This window comes from Lepus europaeus, chromosome 19 (genome assembly GCF_033115175.1).
Source record: "Lepus europaeus isolate LE1 chromosome 19, mLepTim1.pri, whole genome shotgun sequence".
NCBI classification, from domain to species: Eukaryota; Metazoa; Chordata; class Mammalia; order Lagomorpha; family Leporidae; genus Lepus; species Lepus europaeus.
This window is the reverse complement of record NC_084845.1, coordinates 48253122-48273086: the sequence shown is the minus strand read 5'-3', so window position 1 is coordinate 48273086 and position 19965 is coordinate 48253122. Positions and strand designations below refer to the sequence as shown.

Below are 19965 nucleotides of genomic sequence, written 5' to 3'. Positions count from 1 at the left end.
TATTGTTGCCAAAGCTAAGTACACACCTAGTTATAAGACATTAAAATTAGAAAACAAGATCCTTAACAACCTTGTCAAGCATCTATCAAGGAAGAATATGTTCCACTGGTTAAATGGAAACCCAGAAGCTGAGAGACATTATTTCATTTTTGCCTCAAATGATGTTAATCCACTGTTTTTCATATGGCATTGATAAATGCAAAACATTACTGCTAAAAGTTCTGAAATTGTGGTTCTCCCACTTAAGTGGTAAGTTACAAAGCACTGATAATCCTTTCTCAAAATGAGAATTTTTTTCTCTTTAATGAAACGGGCAAAGTTCAATTGAACATAATTGTTCAAACAGAAGTAATATATTTCACAGCATCATTACATCTTCTAAATTTCATAAACCTGAGAGCATTTCACTGAATTTTTTTAGCAAATCTATTATCACCTTGGCTACCATGCTTCATAGATATTTTTCGTATAAATTATGTTGTTATTTACAGTCGAAGCATAAGCTATAATTTTTACTGCTTTAGCTCTTGTCCAATGTTTCAGATCGAGGTAATAAATCTCACAGAATCTTAAGTCTGAATCATTACGATAATTCCCTGACATTCCAAGGAACAGCTTAGCATTAAGTTAATGCAGCTTTGCAAATACAACAAGCACATTCAATAGTCACAAATTCCAAGTATCTGTATCTATCCAAACAGCTCTCTGCACAGCGGTGGTTTTTCTAATCCCCATAATTTATTCATCTCAGAATACACTCCAAAGCATTGTTTGCATGTGTTATCCACTAGTTTTAAAAACAGTATTTATTGTTGGGAGAGAACAGATGCAACTCATCAGAAAGGTTTGTCGCAGGGATGTTTGTGCCGAGGAACACTCTATTTGACAAGCACTTTTAATCTGATGAGTAAAAATGAAAGAAGAGTTATAAGGATTCAAGACTTAAGTCCTTTACCTCCAAGATCCTCCCAAGAGCCACACTGCAATCACTGTAACAATTCCAAATCTCATTCTAGATGCCCGTAAATACTCAAATTGGAAAGAAACCTGTAATTGCCCAGTGGAATTTTCAAATACACTTAACTTTGCTATTTCAAGCCACAGACACCAAATGGACACAAAGGTAATGCTCTTAATTTTCATCAACTTATCAAAGCTGAGGTATTAAAATGATGAATTTTTCTCCTTATTCTTGGCACAAACCATCCATGGCAATTTAGGGAACTGAAAAAAAGAGCCTTTGAGTCCAAGTATCAGACCACAAATGGGATGTCTCTAAGCTTTTAAGGGCAAGAGTCCTCTGGTATCATCACAAATGCTGACGTCAAGTTTTATGTTACAGGTCATTCAAACAGTAAGCGCTATGGACAAAGATGATCCCAAAAATGGACATTATTTCTTGTACAGTCTTCTTCCAGAAATGGTCAACAATCCAAATTTTACCATCAAGAAAAATGAAGGTAAATATATTAGCTTTGTGAAGCAGAAAATATAAATTGAAAGACAGGATGCAATTTTATAACAGAAAATATCATTAAAATAATGTTTGTTCACCCATCAGCAGTTGAAATCCAGTTAATCCATCTAATGGCATGGTCACCACATCACTTCCCCATCCAATATTGAAATGATTGATAAGCAAATTGTTAATGCAAATTAATTTTACCCCAGAGATACTTTAATCACTTTACTTTAAAGAATGTAGAGTAAGATTTAACCAGTGTGAAAGCATCCAGAAGTTTTGAAATGCAAAATTAGAGATATCTATTAGAGGAGGAGCTGGCTTACACTTTGCAGTTGTTAAGTTTTAATTGAATGTTTACCAAGTCTTTAGGGAAAGATTGTTTTAATTTTGCTTGATTTGTGGGTACACATTAGAGGTATTTGTTTTAAGCCTCTACCGACTTTAATAATAGCAGTTACATCAGAAAATCCTTTTTGAAGGATAGTCCTTATCCGTATTATTTTGGAACTAATGAACTGATTTTATTACTAAGTCTTTACTTACAGAACCTATTTAACCTATTTCATTATTTCTTGAGCAATGAGCTTTCATTATAATTTTGTTAAACTATTATCTATAGCATTTGAAGGCCATATATCATGTTTTTAAAAGTCTATCTCATGTTTATATTTTTGTTTCTTAAGCCATTGTTATCTAACAAGGATTTCCAATGTTTCTAACATGTTGTTTCAAATCCTTCTAGGTCTTACTTTCAGCTATTTTAGAATTATTAGCAAAATATAAGCATTGACTCAGTACATTTTCTGGCTTTATAATGAACTTGTATCTAGGTTTCTGAATGATCCATCTACCAACCAAACTCAATTAGAAGAGTAAAACTGAGTTCATGATATTTATTTATTTCCAATATTCTGTTTAAGAGAAGTAGAGAGATTAAAAAAAATTCCTTTAGTAAACAAAATAACATTTCATAAATCATGTGAAATATATTGTGAACTTACATTTAACATAGTACCACTGGTTTCTTTGGGGTAATATGAAACATTTAGATGCATCACAGAAAAAGAAATTGGAAAGTTGTTGTAGAGATACTGTTCATTCAGCTGGCTTCCAGTATTATAAAATTAAGAACAGGAAAATCTTGGTTTTTTTCTTATCAACAATGGAGCACCCATGTGTTAGCCACTCCTGTTAGGAACCTTTATGCAAGCAAATGCAAGCAAAAGGTCTTTCTTCCTTTGTTAACACTACCAAGATTTCTCCTTTATGGAATCCATTCAAAATAAGTTGTGTCTCTAAGACACAACTCTTTCAGAAACTCCCAACTGGGATACATGTCTGTGCATAAGTGTGGTTCATGCTTATTTTGATTTTAATTGTAATCCAGAAAGTATCATTTATTCCTTTTGCATCTGAAATGCTCTACATTTAAAATTTTTCTGTGTAGACATATTTTTCTGTCCAAAATATTCTGAGCCCCTTGGTGTTTCTTGAATATTCTATAATTTCAAAAATTATGCCTGTTACAAGTGTGGCCCTGGAAGGCACCACCAAAATAAGTACTGGATGAATGAGATGTGTCCTTGTGTGTCAGAGGGAGTTAAGTTTTGGTCTGTATTCATTGTGCCCTAATACTTTAAAAAATTATTTATTTATGAGAGAGATGGGAGTAAGAAGGGAGAGAGAGACAGAGAGAGAGAGAGGGAGAGAGATTCCTTCCACTGATTCACCATCCTAATGCCTGCAATAGCTAGGAACGTGCCAGGCTGAAATCAGGAGTCAGGAACTTAGTTCAGGGCTCACACATGGGTAGCAGAAACCCAAGTACTTGAGGCATCGCTTGTTGCTTCCCAAGGTACACATCAGCAGGAAGCTAGAATTATTGGCAGGAGCTGGGACTCCAACCCAGGCATTCTGATCTGGGATGTGTATCCCAGGAGGTGTCTTAAACCACTGGGTCAAACATCGATTCTGTTTGCTGAGCGTCCTAATGCTTTTGAAGAGGCTGTGTAATCATAAAGTGCATAAATTTCATGTGTTCTATCTATTTTTTAGAGTTAGTAGAAAGTAAAAAGTGAACATCTAGGAAGTCTTTTATTTCATCACCCATTTCAGTAAATTCTGTAACAATATTTAAAATTCTGTAAATATTTGTTTTATTTTGAAATTTGAAAATAAGTATTACAATTTAGACTTACCTTAATAGTTTTTATTTTTATCTTGTGAAATTAAAAATAAAAGATGCCAAATATGTCAAAATGATTTGGGATAGAAAGAGTGCTCCACATGTTGTGATTGTTTATTTTAAATAAGTTGTTTATTTGTTTTGCAAAGATTGAACATATATTTTATCATTCCAGCAGGGAATTTTTTTTTTAAGTGAAGAGGTAGCAGTTTATATTTATGTTGGGAAAACACCATACACCAAGACTATGTTGTGGAAAGTAGAACATACGTTAACTGTGATAATATTCAACATCTCCTTCACAGAATAAATCATGAAGTCCCAGGTCTTTGGAATAAATATAGAAACTTTGTACTTTATCTCCTTCTTCCTAGGTCAGAAATTCATGAGTTTTTCTCCATGGACCACTAATTCTTTGACATCTGGATAGCTATTCTAAAAATAGAAATCATAGTTTGTCTATTTTTAATATGTGAAAACAAAATAATGGACAGAAGTTGTCAAATTTAAAATATTATATATATAATATATATTCAAATAATATAATATAATCAAATATCCTTGACCTCTTACCAATTCATTGTTAGTGGTTTGACAGAACAAAAATAAGCATGAAAATTTGATTTATAACTATGGTACATTTTATGTTGGAAACATGGAGAGATGTAATCAAATGGCATAACCATATTTAGTTTGTTTGTTTCTTCCTAACATGGACTTTCAATGGTCAGGAGCTAATGATTCTCCATTAAGTGCACCGTGAGTTTCAAGTTCCAACTCCCTGGAAGAATGTTAGGATTCTGAGACAGTCAATCGATTCAAATTCATGATTGATGGATGAGTTACTCTCCTATTTAATTTGATCTTTAAAGGAGATGTTTTCTGTATTTTACATTTTCTAAGGAACTTGAAGCCATGTCTTTCAACTTAAAATTATTGTGTCATTCCTCTTTTTAATATAGATTTGTCTTAAAGCAATTTTAAACTGACTAATTCATAATCAAAGATAAAATGAAAGCGAAATTGGCTGTCTTTGTAGTCTACACAGCTGAGTGACTCAAAAAAATATTCTAAATATATTGGAATCATATTTCTGCCAGTATAGGGAAACAACCTTCACTATGGATAAAAGTGGAAGTAAGGATCAAAAATATGATGGGTCGTTTATATTACATGTACATCAAAATCATAGTACCTTGAATTTTCTAATTATATAGCTCAGAAGACTAGTTTCATCTTCCAACTGGATGAATTAATAAACAAAGAGTTTTGCTGACCACATTTCTGCATTGGCTTCCATTCTAACTGTGGAAATGGAAGATACCCAACAATTCAATAAAGCAAGACAGGGAAGATAAATGGACCATTTACAGATACTGAAATATCTTGCTTGCAGGAAATTTGAGGTTCGTAGAAAACTGCTCTTCTCCAACCTGCACATTGTAGGTTAAAAATTTGATTGGAATTGCCAGGGTACAGTTTGGTGAAATGGAAGTCTTTACAGTTTATACTGAAATGTTTGAATCATGTGTATAGAGAAATGAGGAAAAACATAAAACTCTACTCTTTGAGGAGAGCCTGTGGAAAGAATAGAAACAGTGAAATTGGACCCAGTTGTAGGTTCATTATATTTAAGAAAAGACAGCAACAGAACTACAGGACCAGATGATAACTAATTTTTTCTTGATATTTCTTACAGGTTAGAACCTTACTCTAAAGGAATCATTTTGAAAGTTAATTTGAGTAACCTAGATGTTGACTAGAACTTTAGAATAAATATGCCTTGTTATCCATAACACTGTTACCTGGTTAGAGTATAATTCTTGCTTTGTCTTAAGGATTTCCAACTTATCAATGGGGCTATTTCAAGTTGTATGTTTTTCTGCCTTTTAGCCTTTTGAATTGTCTTTTGTAAGTACATCCTCATTATAGGCAAATTAAGTTGAATATTATTTTCCTCATCTATAACACTGGGACAACTGTACCTATCTGCCTGTTTTGTGTTCTATGATGCATATAGGCCAACTAAGACTTTGATATCTCTTAACATGTCTGACACAGAGGAAACTTCATTGATAAATAGAGAAAGATCATCTTTATATTAGACCATTAATTCTTAGTTTCGCATGCTGTTATATTCCTCTGTCTTACCATTCTCCATCAGGTCTCTTTGCAACTTCCGCTCTACAGATTTTTTTAATGTTGACTTGTAATTTTGAAAGGGGCCTTATTGGTGATTGGGAGGACACTGACCAACATTGCTTTCCCAACTGGAATGTATAGCGGTATGAAGGATATTGTAGAAGAAAAAAAGAGTGGAGGAACTTGGGAGCAAGGAAAATATTTACTGCTACAGAAACATCTGCAATATTCTTGGATCTAGTTTTAAGTATGAAGACTTCTTTTTGTCTTTCCCTTCTCTAATCTGTGCAAGAATGAAATTGAATTTTCCACACGATGGCTAACCCAACTCGCAACCTGCTGAAATCACTTTACCTCTAGCATATCCAGTTATTTCAGATTTTTCCCAATCTTACGTGGTCCATTTTCAGCATCCATACTCTGTGGGAACCATTTTGCACAGGCTAAAATCTTTAGAGAGAACCTTCATTTGCAATTCTGATTAGCATCTATTAACTGATCTCAGACTCCTCCCTTCACAAAACCAAAATCGGCTGCATAAAAATAGAAGTAATTCCTTGATTCCAAGCCAGCCAGAGCTGACTGTTCTCTCCGGCTGAATACTCACAAACCTCTCTCTTGCATTGAGGATATAGTCGTCAAGTAGGCAGTGTCCTTCTCTTCTCGGCCTTTAGCCTGCTATAGCCAGCCAAGCTGGACTCTACCTGAAAGGCTTTCCTGCTGTTCCACACGGAAAATGGGCCACCTTGGTAACACAGTTGTACTATTTCTGGCTGCCTCGGGTCCCCTGAAGTTCATCCATTACTCCTGTCTGCTTTGAAGCTAAGAAAGAGCTTTCTTTAATAATGTTTTCTTGAAGAGGCCTTTATACATCAACTACAGATCCAGTATTGGGTTTTCCAGAAAATTATACTTGAGCAATAAGCAAGAACGGTGTGCTTCTATGAGTATGATAATCTCTCTCTCTCTCTCTGTATGTGTGTGTATAAATATGCATTTACAAACACACACGTACATATAGTTGACGCTATCTACTCAGCTCACATAAGGGACCTGTCCACAGCACAAAATGCAACAAAATGTTGACTAGAAATGGTTTCCATATAGGTTTGTCAGTTCTGACCCCGTGAAGTATTTTCCTTTTTCTCACTGTTGAATCATAAAAGATAGTGCTTAATTTTTGTGAAACAGAAGAAGGTACAATTGTTCCCAAATATGGAACATACGCATCTATGATCCAAATCATTTCTGTCTAACAATTCATAATTTATTGTTTATGCTTCCAGCAATGTACCATTGATAAAAATCATTTATCTTTTATTTTGTTGTGTGAAGTGTAATTAAGGGCAATGTGTAAGCTAAGAAAAATAGTTACAAATACTAAATATGACTCTACAGTTAGATTTAGAAAATAAGGAGATTTTATTTACTTAAGTAGTCTTTTGAATAACATTATTGTTCTTTTGTACTGTCTCCATATCTTCTTTTCTTTTTCTTTTTTAAGTCATAGTATAAAAGTACCTTCAAAAGTGAAGAATTGCCTTTGCACATATTGAAAATCCAAAAATTATTACTTTGTTCAGATAAAGTGCTGCTGTTACTATCTGTTATTCAGTATATGTTGTGAGAGATAATTTAGTTTTGAGATTACCTACTACTAGGATATAATTTAGAAACATGGCATGGATTTATTTGTGTGGCTATCACAATTCTATTCAAAGTTGAAAATCGCATCAGAGGTTCTCTATCAATTTACTATGAAACATTCTAAAAATTATGGAGCATTCAAATTCTGAAAATTGTTGACATAAAAACCAAATAAATACATTGTCACATGCTTAAATATTTTAATGTTATCTTAAAAATATTTTAGGGTACAGAACTTTTCCTTTGAGAACATTGTTTTCTGGGATTTTTACTCCAAAGCCTTATATAAGAAAATAATAGAATCAATTGATCATCAGGAGGAGCATAAAGAATTACTCCCAGGTGAAAACAAGTTACCTATCCCACCCATCGGGATTTTATTTTTGTTTTATTATGAGCAAGCAAGATAGGACAAAGGATTGTAAGTCAGGTCTTTTGTTGGGTTTTTGTCCATACCTGGTAACTGAATGTCAATCTGATTGTCAAGTTTTTTTTTTGTTTTTTTTCGCTTTTAAATTGTACTTAAACACCCCAGTGCCAAAGGGTCCTTTGGGTTTTGCTTCTCTTGCAGCCCCCCTCCATGCCACTCTGGCTGGAGGTCTTTGACTCTAACAAATCTTGCTCTTAAACCTTAAAAAAAAGAATTACTCTCAGAATTGTTTTTCATTTAGCCAGTTTTGTTTGTACCACTCTGTTGTTTGTGTCATCAAGAGGTAATGTTATTTACTGATGTATTATCTGTTTACAAGAATGAAAATAGGTCTTGAGATTTTTCTGAGTGTCAAGCAAACGTGACTGCCCTTTGGAAGCACAACCAAATATTAAAATTGAATGCGGAAACAAAATGAGCTGTCAGTCTATGCAAATTCTCCTTTTTGAAAAAAGTTTAAATGCAGTTGACAAGCATTTCATCTCCTTTCAGCACAGAAGTTTGCATTTGGAATTAATTTGAGCACTTTATAGACACAACATTAGGCATACGTGACATCCCATCTGGGGATGTGACCTGAATGACACATGCCAACTGCTTAGGATCCCTCGGCTTCTTAAAGAAGTGGATAAAGAAGGCAGAGAAAAAAATGGCAACAGTAAAGGGGGCACTTCACAAAGATAAACGTTAAAAATATTGACTTGGGATGAATTAGAATGAAAGATAAAAGAGAGTCCCTGTGGAACACAGAATAGCATGGTCTTCAGAATAAGTAATATTTAGTTTTGAATTCCAGCACTTATGATTATGATTTGAAAACTGTGAAAACAAGTGAGTATTCTTGAACCTTTATCTGCAGAATAGAAATAATATTTACCATTATATTATTTGAATAATACAATATTAATGTTAGTAAAAATAGAAATGGTACTATATTTAGTTTATTGGCAAACTAAATAAATATCAATTCCCTTGACCTCTTTCTCTTTTTCTTCTACAAATTTGTGTGTCCTGAATGCCTTTTCCCCAGTCAAGGAAACAATAAAAATATTCAAAATGAACCTCAAATAAAGTATTTGGTAGGAAGCTAACAATATGCTATTCCATTTCCCCTTCCCTGACTGATCATGTCTGCAAATACCATCTGTGAGTAAAGCAGAGGGAAGGGAAAGAGAAAAGAGTATTTGGAAAACCCAAGTAGTTCTTTGACTAGAATTCTCATCACAGGAAAATCATCCAAGAATAAAAATGAAGTAGACCTACAAATTGTTGGCTTTCTTGCATGTTCGCAAGTGAAATATTTAGGAGTTGAGAAAATGACGGAACTGTTGAGCTAGTGTCACCTTAGTAAACAGCTAGGTTATAAAGGTCTTGGATGCTAATCAAAGAACTTGGAACGTGTTTAAAAACGCGGCAATGATGGTGAGCGGCTGTTTAGCTGACTTTGTCTGCCACCACTGGCTCCCATGTTATACATGCATCCTTTGGCTTGAATAGGACAAACTGGGTATGCTTTTTAAATATATTCTTGCCTTTGTCTGGAATGTGCATTCTCCACTTTCCCCTTTTCATTTCCAGTCATTCTTAACAACTCAGAGCAAAGCAAGTAGATGGTTAACAGTGGCTGTGTAGTTTGTTCTCTTTGCTTTTCTCTGCAGTAGAGTGCGGTAGGTGCTAAAGCAGACACATGAATCAGGGAATGTCTCCTCCACTGTCCTCTGAGGTTATTAAAAATAGATCATATCTTTATTCACTCATTCATTCATTCATTCAATATCCATTTGTTTGGTGTCTACCATGTACCAGGCACTTCCCTGGGAATTGAGAATAGAGCAGTGAATAAAATCAACGCTGTCCTTGCCTCTTGCACAGTGTATTTTTATTTTCCTTAGGATTCAGTCTTTATCAATTTATCAAGAAACTATCAATTATATGGGTTTTGTCATATAGTGGAAAAATTCATAAGCTATCCTGCAAAATACTATGAGTTGGGAGTGGAGCAATGACACATTCTAACTTCTATACTGTCATAAATACAATTTGCTCTTAGATCTTCCCCAATTTGTACAATTGACCCTATATAAAGATAGTTAAGGATTTCATGGATTCCATCACCCCCATCTTTACGAAGCATTTTGCTGGTCAGGGTGGTGATTTGTATTGTAATCATGGACAACTAATTCTTCCCTGGAGAGGTTTTTTTTTGTTTGTTTGTTTGTTTTGGTATTGATGTTCTCAATGTGGCAGAGTTCAAGTGTGGTGTGTTGAATGATATTATTCTATTATTCAAAGTGTTTATACTTCCAGTGCCAAGGAATGTTTATGAGCCTTTTCAAAATATACTGTAACCCATAACTGTCAGTATCTTCTGTGCTAGAATACTACCAGAATGATGGGGCTGATCATTACATTTTGCAGATTTATTAAAATCCATTGAAGTTTTTGCTATCAATCCATCCCTTTTTCAGATCCTATGCATGGTTGGTTGAGATACCTGTCAGTTGATTGAGGTTTTACCTCTCTAAGAATATGTTGTTTACTGAGGCTCCCTGGCAGCTAGAGGATGGCATTGTGCTGATTTCCAGGCATAATGCTTAGGTTCATAGTCTGTTACTTATTCTATTTATCCCCTAAGATGCAACCAAAATAAATGTGCTGATGCACTTTGTAGAAGATATCATTGATTGTCCTTGGATCTTTCTGGGTTACTCATTGCCTTTTTATTTATCTAATAGATTGCCTACCAGAATATCCTGTTCTATTACTCGACTATTATTTTCAGTCTGTTGAGACTGTTTATCTTAGGGTGGTCTGAAAAAAGGTGATACTGTACCCATTTTGTAAAACACAATCATCGTTTCTAAATTTCTTGCTTTCACTTGGCCATTCTGTGCTGGCTCCATCAAGGACACACCGTGATTTACTTCTCTTCCCTGGACTTCCTTTCCTACCAAATGAATCAGTTAATGCTGGAGATGAAATGTCTCATTTATTCTAAGATATTGAGTGTGCAAAACTTGTGACTTTAGAAGAAATATAAACTTCAAAATCACACAATTACTGGGGCCACCAAAAGTGGAGATGTGACTTAGAAAAGGCTCTTAACTTTCTACTACAGCCCCTAAGTGTTTCAAAGTGTTAAAATTATTGTGATGAACAAATCAGACATGTGGGATAAATATCAATGGAAGTATCTAAAACTATGTGATGCTATATGTACTTTGTCTTCTTTAACAACCTTCAAAAGAAATAATACATATGAAACTGATCTGTACACTAGGAATTACTGTACCAAAACTCCTTCAAATTAAAGTGTTGAATAGTATGATTAAAATACATTCTTTTACAATATTACAGCTCTGTTTTTCAGGATGTTTGGGCAGAATCCTGGACATATTAAAGAATTGTACACACACACACACAGCAAAATAATGTAATCAACATGACAAATGGTTTCAATAGTTCAGAATTTTGTAGTGTTATAACTTTTTTTTTTTTTTTTTGGACAGGCAGAGTGGACAGTGTGAGAGAGAGAGAGACAGAGAGAAAGCTCTTCCTTTGCCATTGGTTCACCCTCCAATGGCACCGCACTGATCCGAAGCCAGGAGCCAGGTGCTTCTCCTGGTCTCCCATGGGGTGCAGGGCCCAAGCACTTGGGCCATCCTCCTCTGCACTCCTGGGCCATAGCAGAGAGCTGGCCTGGAAGAGGGGCAACCGGGACAGAATCTGGTGCCCCGATTGGGACTAGAACCTGGTGTGCCGGCGCCGCTAGGCGGAGGGTTAGCCTGTTGAGCCACGGCGCAGGCCTAGAATTTTGTAGTGTTATACATATTATAAGGCTGAAAATGAGGAAATATGAGAATTTTGTGAATATATTTAATTTTGATTGATTAAGTTTTGATTTATCAGTAAGATCTCCCAGAAAAGAAGGGCTTCGGAAAACTTCTGTAGAAACAAGATGACTATGTGTCTTCCACAGTTAATGGAGAAAAGTCAGCCATACAAGTAATGTACTTAAAGGAAATATAAGAATGCTAAAAATATTTTACAAAGACAAGTGCCATGAAACAGTTTCAGGAGATCCATGAATTCTGTGCTCATATGATTTTCCCTGATTCTCCAAAGGATATTAATGGAGCATTTCTATTCATTTTGAGTATATTTGCATCATGTCTTGATGATTTTTGCAGTATAACAAATGTGATCTACACATTTAAGATGCTTTTACACATACATAGTTTAATGGTAAAGCTGAGAAGTATGATGATATAAACACATGTTTTATATATATCAGTATTATATGTGGGAATTGTTGTCAGTGCATAACTTCAAATTTCACAAAATAACTTTAGCCCTATTCTGAAACATATATTATGAATTAACATGAAATTTGCCTTTGCTATAAATGTTGATAGGTTAAAGTTCAACCAAGAAAGTTTTGGAATGGTGAAGAGATGAATATGTAAAATTCATTATCTTTTTTCTCAAGGTAAGAAAGCCAAAATCTGTGCAAGTATTTATATAAAGTTCTCATTATGACTGGGTAGGCAGAAATGAGAAGTAAAGCTCTCCCCCTATAATAACTTCACTGTCTTCCTAAAACAAGTATGCATTCTAAAATGGATATTTAACCTGAAAGCATGTTTTTGAAGAGTAGTCTATCTAACATTGCATGCCATAGAAGTATAATTGCTAATAAAAGAAGTTTCATTGAGAAACATAAAATATTATCATAAAAATTAAAAAGTATATTTACATTTTTACTTGTGATTTTATTTGAGAATCCTGTAGTTTTTTTGCATTTTTTTTTTTTTTTTTAGTTTGAGAGTCAGAGAGGCAGAAAGCAACAGAGAAGAAGACTGATGGAACAACAGAGAGAGATCTGGTTCACTCCCCAAGTGTCTTCAAGAGCCAGAGATTGGCCAGCCAAGCCAAAGCCAGGAGCCAGGAATTCAATCCAGATCTCCCATGTGGGTGGTAGGGTTCCAACTACTTGAGTGATCACCTGCTGCCTCCCAGGATCTGTGTTAGCAGAAAGGTGGAATCAGAAGCAGAGCCAGGGGTCAAACCCAGATACTCTGATGAAATGTAGGAATTGTAACCAATTTTTTAAAAAATGTATTTATTTACTTGAAAGGCAGAGTTACAGAGAGAGAAAGAGAGATCTTCCATCTCCTTGCTTACTCCCGGAGCCAGGAGCTTCATCCAGGTCTCCCATCTGGGTGCAGGGGCCCAAGCACTTGGGTCATCCTCTGCTACCCTCTCAGGTGCATTGACATGAATTGGAAATGAAGCAGCCAAGGCTTGAACCACTACCCATATCGGACGCTGGTACTGCAGGCAGTGGCTTTACCCCACTACTCCATAGTGGCAGCCCTGCAGGTTCATCTTAAAACATTTGCTTAACAAAGCTGTTCATATTTTATTTTATAGCTCTAATAAGATGTGAGTCCTTTCTGAACATTTTAGAAAGTTAGAAACCATCAACTCAGCATTGCAGAGGATACTTACACTAATAGTTGGGGTAAAATCTGCTAACATTGAAAAAAACCTAGAATACAAACAATTTATTGTACCTATACTTTGTGATCATCTACTATATGTCAGGCATTCTTTTGGACTATGTTTATCTGACTTTCATTTTGGTCATTGCAATTAATTATAATGATATTGCGTCTTTAAGAGAAAAAGCCTGATTTGATTTTCCACGATTAGAAAGGCAATAATGAAACTTGTCTTGGGCTTATAGACCTAACTTCACCTTTCACATATTTCTCTAAATTTCATCAATATAGAGATATACAGATGTTGAAAATTATATGGATACAGAGAAATAAAAGTCAAATTAAGACAGTCAACATATCACCCCGAACTGTGATGTGTGTTACTTGATTAAAAACTTAAAATATCTGGGTCAAAAAATACTAGCAGCAGCATAAACAATAATGACACACCAAATATAACCTGTCAAAACTGGAGAAAATCTGCCTGCCAGAAGTTGGCTGGAAGGCCTATATCTGACCTTTGGTGAAAAAGAAGTGCACATCAATCGTCAAAATTAAGTCACCAGTCCTGCATTGATGTTCCTTTTGGTCTTTCTGTCTTTTCTAAATGATTAAAACACACAGAAATAAATATGACAGAAGATGTCCAGTGAATAGTGTTGTAAATGTTGCAAGAGAAAACACCATTTAATCTGAATAAATTATATTTTATTCATTCTACATATCCTACTTTAGTTATCATCTATAGTCAGTCAAATATACCCGATGCATTAGGATAAAAGTGTCACATAGTTCAATAATCCTTTAAAATTAAAAAAAGTCTAAAATGAATTCAATGGAAAAACAAAGAATTTAGAAATATTTACTATTTACTGGAAATTGAACTTTCATAGCATTATGATTCCACACAGTGTTTACCTACTTTTTAGTAATATGATGTAAAATTTAACTGATACAAAATATAAACTACAGAAATACAAGAGTTCTGACCTACATTAGTATTATTTTCCACCATATTCCTCCAGGGATGCTATATTACATATTTGGCTGTGTCATTGGACTCATATGTCAATGTAATCTAGAGAAATATTTGTGAATGTGAAACCACATCAGGCCAACCCATTATCTTTGCTTTTTTCTAATCCAAAGCCCAAAATTCAATGTTACATTTAAAACTTTAATGTCATCAAACCTAAGATATCATTCATGGAATAAACCATGAATTTATGTTCAACAGAGAGAAAAAATAATGTCCCACTAAAAAAGGAGACAAATACACTATTTCCCATCATTCTAATTTCAAAGATATTAAAACATGAAAAAGAAAAAAAGTAGGAATTAGAAATAAGCACATTTCCAAAGGTAGTTATCATTTTCAAAAGTTAATGGAGAATAGCATTAAAAGATAAGTTTGGGTCAGCTTAAGTTACTGCTTAGGAGGCCCGCATACCTTATCAGAATGTCTGGGATCTGGTCCCATCTATGTTTCTGGTCCAGATTCTTGCCAATGCACACCCTGGGAGGCAGCAGATGATGGTTCAGGCATTTGATTCCCTGCCACCACATGGGATACCTGGATGGAGTTCCTTGCTCCTGGCTTTAACTTGGTCCAATCCTGGCTGCAGGCATTTGAGGAGTCAACAAGTGAATGAATATCATCTCTCTCTCTCTCTCTCTCTCTCTCTGTTGCTCTGCCTTTCAAATAAATTTAAAAAAAAATCTAAAAATAAGTTTGTTTTGGCATAAAAAATTTCAAGAAAATTCAGTTTTGTAATAATACACATTTTCTGAAGTACCTTTGCTTTACCTAAATGTTTAATATTTACACAATCTTGGCTGGTACTGCTGCTCACTAGGCTAATCCTCTGCCTGTGGCATCAGCATCCTGGGTTCTAGTCCCGGTTGGGGCTCCGGATTCTGTCCCGGTTGCCCCTCTTCCAGGCCAGTTCTCTGCTGTGGCCCGGGAAGGCAGTGGAGGATGGCCCGAGTGCTTGGGCCCTGCACCCACATGGGAGACCAGGAGGAAGCACCTGGCTCCTGGCTTCAGATTGGCACAGTGCAGGGCCGTGGCGGCCATTTTGGGGGTGAGCCAAGAGAAAGAAGACCTTTCTCTCTGTCTGTCTGTCTCTCTCTCACTGTCTAACTCTGCCTGTCAAAAAAAAAAAGGTAATATATACATAATCTCTTTAAAATGCTTGAAGAGTAATAAACAAAAAATTGTACATTTCTCTTAAAAGCATAATTTCCAATGTTAGAATTGTAAAATGAGAATTTCAAACCCACACTTGGCTCTGCAGGAGTTACCTGGATATGCATTACTGGGGTGCGTTCTGGCTCTGTTTTTTTGAATATAGAGATGGAGATTTAGCATCAGAGAACTTTTTCATCAGGGCTGTTCCTTCTCGCAAGGCAACATGCACTTAGCAGGTAGCAGGAGTAAAGTAGCAAGGATTTTAGTATCATAGTCTGGATGACCAAATAGCAAATTTGGTGAGGCCACCTAAGAAGAAACAGAAAGACAGGATCAGGTAAGGATGAAGTATAAGGGATTAAACCAGGTAGGTATCCAATACCTACTCTGAGGGGCACTGTGAATCTCAGTATGCTGATCCAAAGAGTATAAGAAGCTTCAAATTAGTAAGGATGATAGAGCAGCAGGGATTTTCAAAGTGTAAAGCAGAACCCTCAAAATGTGGAGCATAGATGTTTGTTCTTATGATACTGCTACTTTAAGAGCATCATCCAGCCAAGGTGCTTAGTTACATCGGTGGTCCAAGGTTCCTTAGAGGAACAAAAATGAGAGGAGCAAAGTGAGGTGTCAGGGGAGTCACAACTTTTACTAGTAGATCTGGGGTAACCCAAGAAACCAAGACTAAAACCTAGTTGGGGAGATTAAGTAGAGCAAGTTCCCAATGTGTCCCTGCCAGTTCTATTATTTTAGGTTCATCAGATGCTGATCTTACAGAAGCAAGGATATTCCATTATAGTGAATCTGAGCCTCTTAATGTAAGGAATACATTAGTTTGTTTTCTTAGAGGGACAAGAGGAAAAACAAACTTACAGTGTATAGAAAAATTGGAGCTACTAGGAAAGCCATGGTCTGCCATAGTTGTGGTTGTATTTTCCATGATCCCATACAGTTCTTGTCTTTCTCAAGCTTCTGATAAGAAAAAGATTCTCAGAGGCAGCAGTGATGAAAGTGAGCCATGACAGGGCCAATCACGCAGTGAAAACACCATTCCTTCATGTTGGGTTCTTGGTAACTGTCACTTGCTAGCTAATCTTTGATAGACTATTGCTAGCTGATATTTGATAAACTCTTGCTCTCTCAGTCTTAATATACTGTTAAGATCCAGGCATAATTTACAGCATGGTGAAGAATAAAAATAAACAAACAAAACCAAATAAGTATACATGTAGTCAAAGAGAAGATCAATAGATAGTGTCTGTGATTGATGAATATTAGGAACTGTTAGAGGAGTGAATACATCTTTTTTTAAAGATTTATTTATTTATTTATTTATTTGAAAGTCAGAGTTACACAGAGAAGGAGAGGCAGAGAGAGAGAGAGAGAGAGAGAGAGAGAGAAATGTCTTCCATTGACTGGTTCACTCCCCAGATGGCCGCAATGGCCAGAGCTGGGCTGATCCAAAGCCAGGAGTCAGGAACTTCCGGGTCTCCCACATGGGTGCAAGGGCCCAAGGACTTGGCCATCTTCTACTGCTATCTCAGGCCATAGCAGAGAGCTGGATAGGAAGCGGAGCAGCCGGGACTAGAACCAGTGCCCATATGGGATGCCGGCACTTCGGGCCAGGGCGTTAACCCGCTGCACCACAGCACCAGCCCCTACAGTAAGACATCAACGAGAAGAGAGTCCCCTTCAGAGGAATTCTCATCTCTGGAAAGTTTCTAAGCCTGGTCCACACCAAAAGCATTCATTTCTTTGTGGTTCTTGGCTGTTTGGGAGTGATAGGCACATGTGTGAGTTCATGTGAACTTGTCCCTGCTAAAATCGTTTTAGGTCAAGTTCTGGATTATCAGAATCATTGATGGATTTACAGCTTTAGGTGGAATTTGTGCTTAGAAACCACATTATATTCCATCAATACTGTAAGAACCCCAGATTCCATTCTGGGTTGTCTTCATCATGTGAGTCTTAGAGAGTCTAACTTTTTGCTAACAAATGTACTTTTTAGTTCTCTGCAATTTACTTTATATTCCAACCTTGAGGCTTGTATATAGAAATTTATTGAAAGGATTAAAATATTAAATAGCAGAGAGCTGGATTGGAAGTGGAGCAGCTGGGTCTTGAACTGGCACCCATATGGGATGCCGGCACTGCAGACGGTGGCTTTTCCTGCTACGCCATAGCGCCAGCCCCGAGGAGTGAATATATTTAATGGAACTGCACAGAAAAGTTTTTTTGTTGTTGTTTTTCTTAGAGAAAAGTAGATTGAGAAAGTAACTGCATTTATCAAAACTTGCGCTCCATTGGAAGAAACCCTCTGTTAAGTTTTTTTGGTTTAAAAAGAGAAATTGGGCATGAATTACCAAAAAAAAAAAAAAATAGTTTAAGTGGCTTGTGTAATGATCAGATCCAGGGGCCCCTAAGATGTTGTATGTTTGTGTTCTTTCCTATTCCTCTACTGTCTTTCTCTGTGTTGGTTGCTTTCCCTGCACATTCTACCTACAGTGTGGGAAAAATTGTTCCTGGAAGGGGTGGCCTGCATGGATTTCACAACTTGGTGTTCTAGGGCTGAAGAATCTTCTCTATTCCTGGTTCTAAATCAATTCTTGGATCAAAGTCCAGGGTTGGCTAAGGAGGTGAACATGTGACCCAGCTGAACCATTTTGTGCATTTATGGTGATGAAATACTCCGAAGACTGCTGTGTACACTTGTGTAAGTTGTTCCCTACACTCCTGTGAAGGAGTGAATAGTGAAAAACAGCCCATAATCTCCTTGCAAAGCTTTGATCCCTGCGAGGTCACTTGTCTTATTTCCAGAAAGGCATCATTTCACTGCCAAGCCTCTGACAACCTGAGGCTGTAGTTTCACAAAGGTGAATCCATCTTTTAATTCACACAGATGATTCCTTTAAAGCAAACAGCAGCCCTGAGACCCTGATAGGTCAGTCTGGGTGATTCCCTACTTTCCACTGAAGCCATTTGATTGACAGGCCCATCACAAACAGAAGAAATGGAGGAAGGTCAGTTTTAAAAGGAAGTCAGCTTGGGAAAATAAAGAGTAAGATACAAGTCACAGATAGGCCAGTAGCATCAGTGCTGTGAATGACCTCAACAGAGGGATTCCTCCTCTCCCTTGAGAAGCTTCTCAGTAAATAAAGACTCCCTTGCTCAGAAAGTTATGAATTGCGGTTGTCTATTATGTGACTTCCATTGCATTACCTCGCAATATGTCATTGTGAGATGTGACATAATATAATGTAAGTGACAGGCAGCTAAAATTTTACAGCAGGAAAACTTTTTTATATCCAGAATCTGCTATCAAACTTGATAGCAGCTATCAATCCATTTTTTTTTCTGCAGATAGATCAAAAATTTGATGTTCATGAAAAGCAGGTCATTTTGAAACATCCACAAACACTTCAGTGCTTGTATAACTCGTTTATCATAAATCAGATTTTAAAAAAAGACACTCTAAAAGTGCATCAGTCTTTATGTAAATTCTGCTTTTCCTTTCTGAGACTACTGTAATATTGTCTTAGACTGAGAGACTAGTTTTCTTCTAGCTATTGCTAAGTGCTAATCAAATAAATATTGTAGCCAGTAAGTCAGACCCCTGATTCTCACTTAAGGGTGATTTTGCAATTCAGGAGACACTGGCAATGTTTGGAGTTGTCACAATTGGAAGAGGGGTAGGGTGTTTCTTTCATCTAATGAGTAAAGGCATGGATGCTGCTCAATGACAACCACTTGGTGACACAGAGGACACACCCACAGGTTTTTCTGTCCAGTGCCTTCACAATGCCTCTAATCTCAGAAGTCACTGTTTAAATCAGTCCAGATATGATCATGACTTGTTTGAAGGTGACCCAAGTAAAAGCTTTGATGAACCCAGAACTGGTTTATTTCATTTACCCAGTCTTCAACACAGGCCATGACAATAGATTAGGTAAACACTAAGCTAAAATTTTTGGGCATAGGGGCAATTAATAGAATATTTTTGCATATCAAAGTTGATTGGAAACTTTATTAACAACCTCACATCAGATCCTATGAAGAGAAAAAGAATCAAGGGAACTGGGGTCTTAGTCTAAATTTGTCACAATGTCCGTCTATACTATGGAATTTACATAAGTCAGAGGTGTCCTATTTTGTGTGGATTTTATTTTTTCTAGTGCAGTATCCTTTTATGAAAATGTGTTTTAAAAATGCTTCCTAATCATGATAGAACACATAGATTGTTGTCTATGAATGAAACATAGGTGACAGACAGGAACTGAGGCCATGTTCAGGCCTATCACTCTATCATCCCCATATGACCAAAACCCATCATCATCCCTAATGTGATGGCCCAAGACATAATTTAAAAAATGGTAATGCAAAAGGCTCATTCCAGGAATAAATTTA

General features: G+C 36.2%; 1 protein-coding gene across 2 annotated transcripts in view; it reads left to right on the top strand.

Annotated features, from left to right (window-relative positions):
• CDH8 (cadherin 8) overlaps nt 1-19965 on the top strand; it is a 393065-nt gene that overhangs the window by 319710 nt on the left and 53390 nt on the right. For both annotated transcript variants that reach the window (XM_062176392.1, XM_062176391.1), the window contains exon 9: nt 1343-1460. In XM_062176392.1, coding sequence (XP_062032376.1) covers nt 1343-1460 — 118 coding nt within the window. The remainder of the gene's footprint in view (nt 1-1342; nt 1461-19965) is intronic.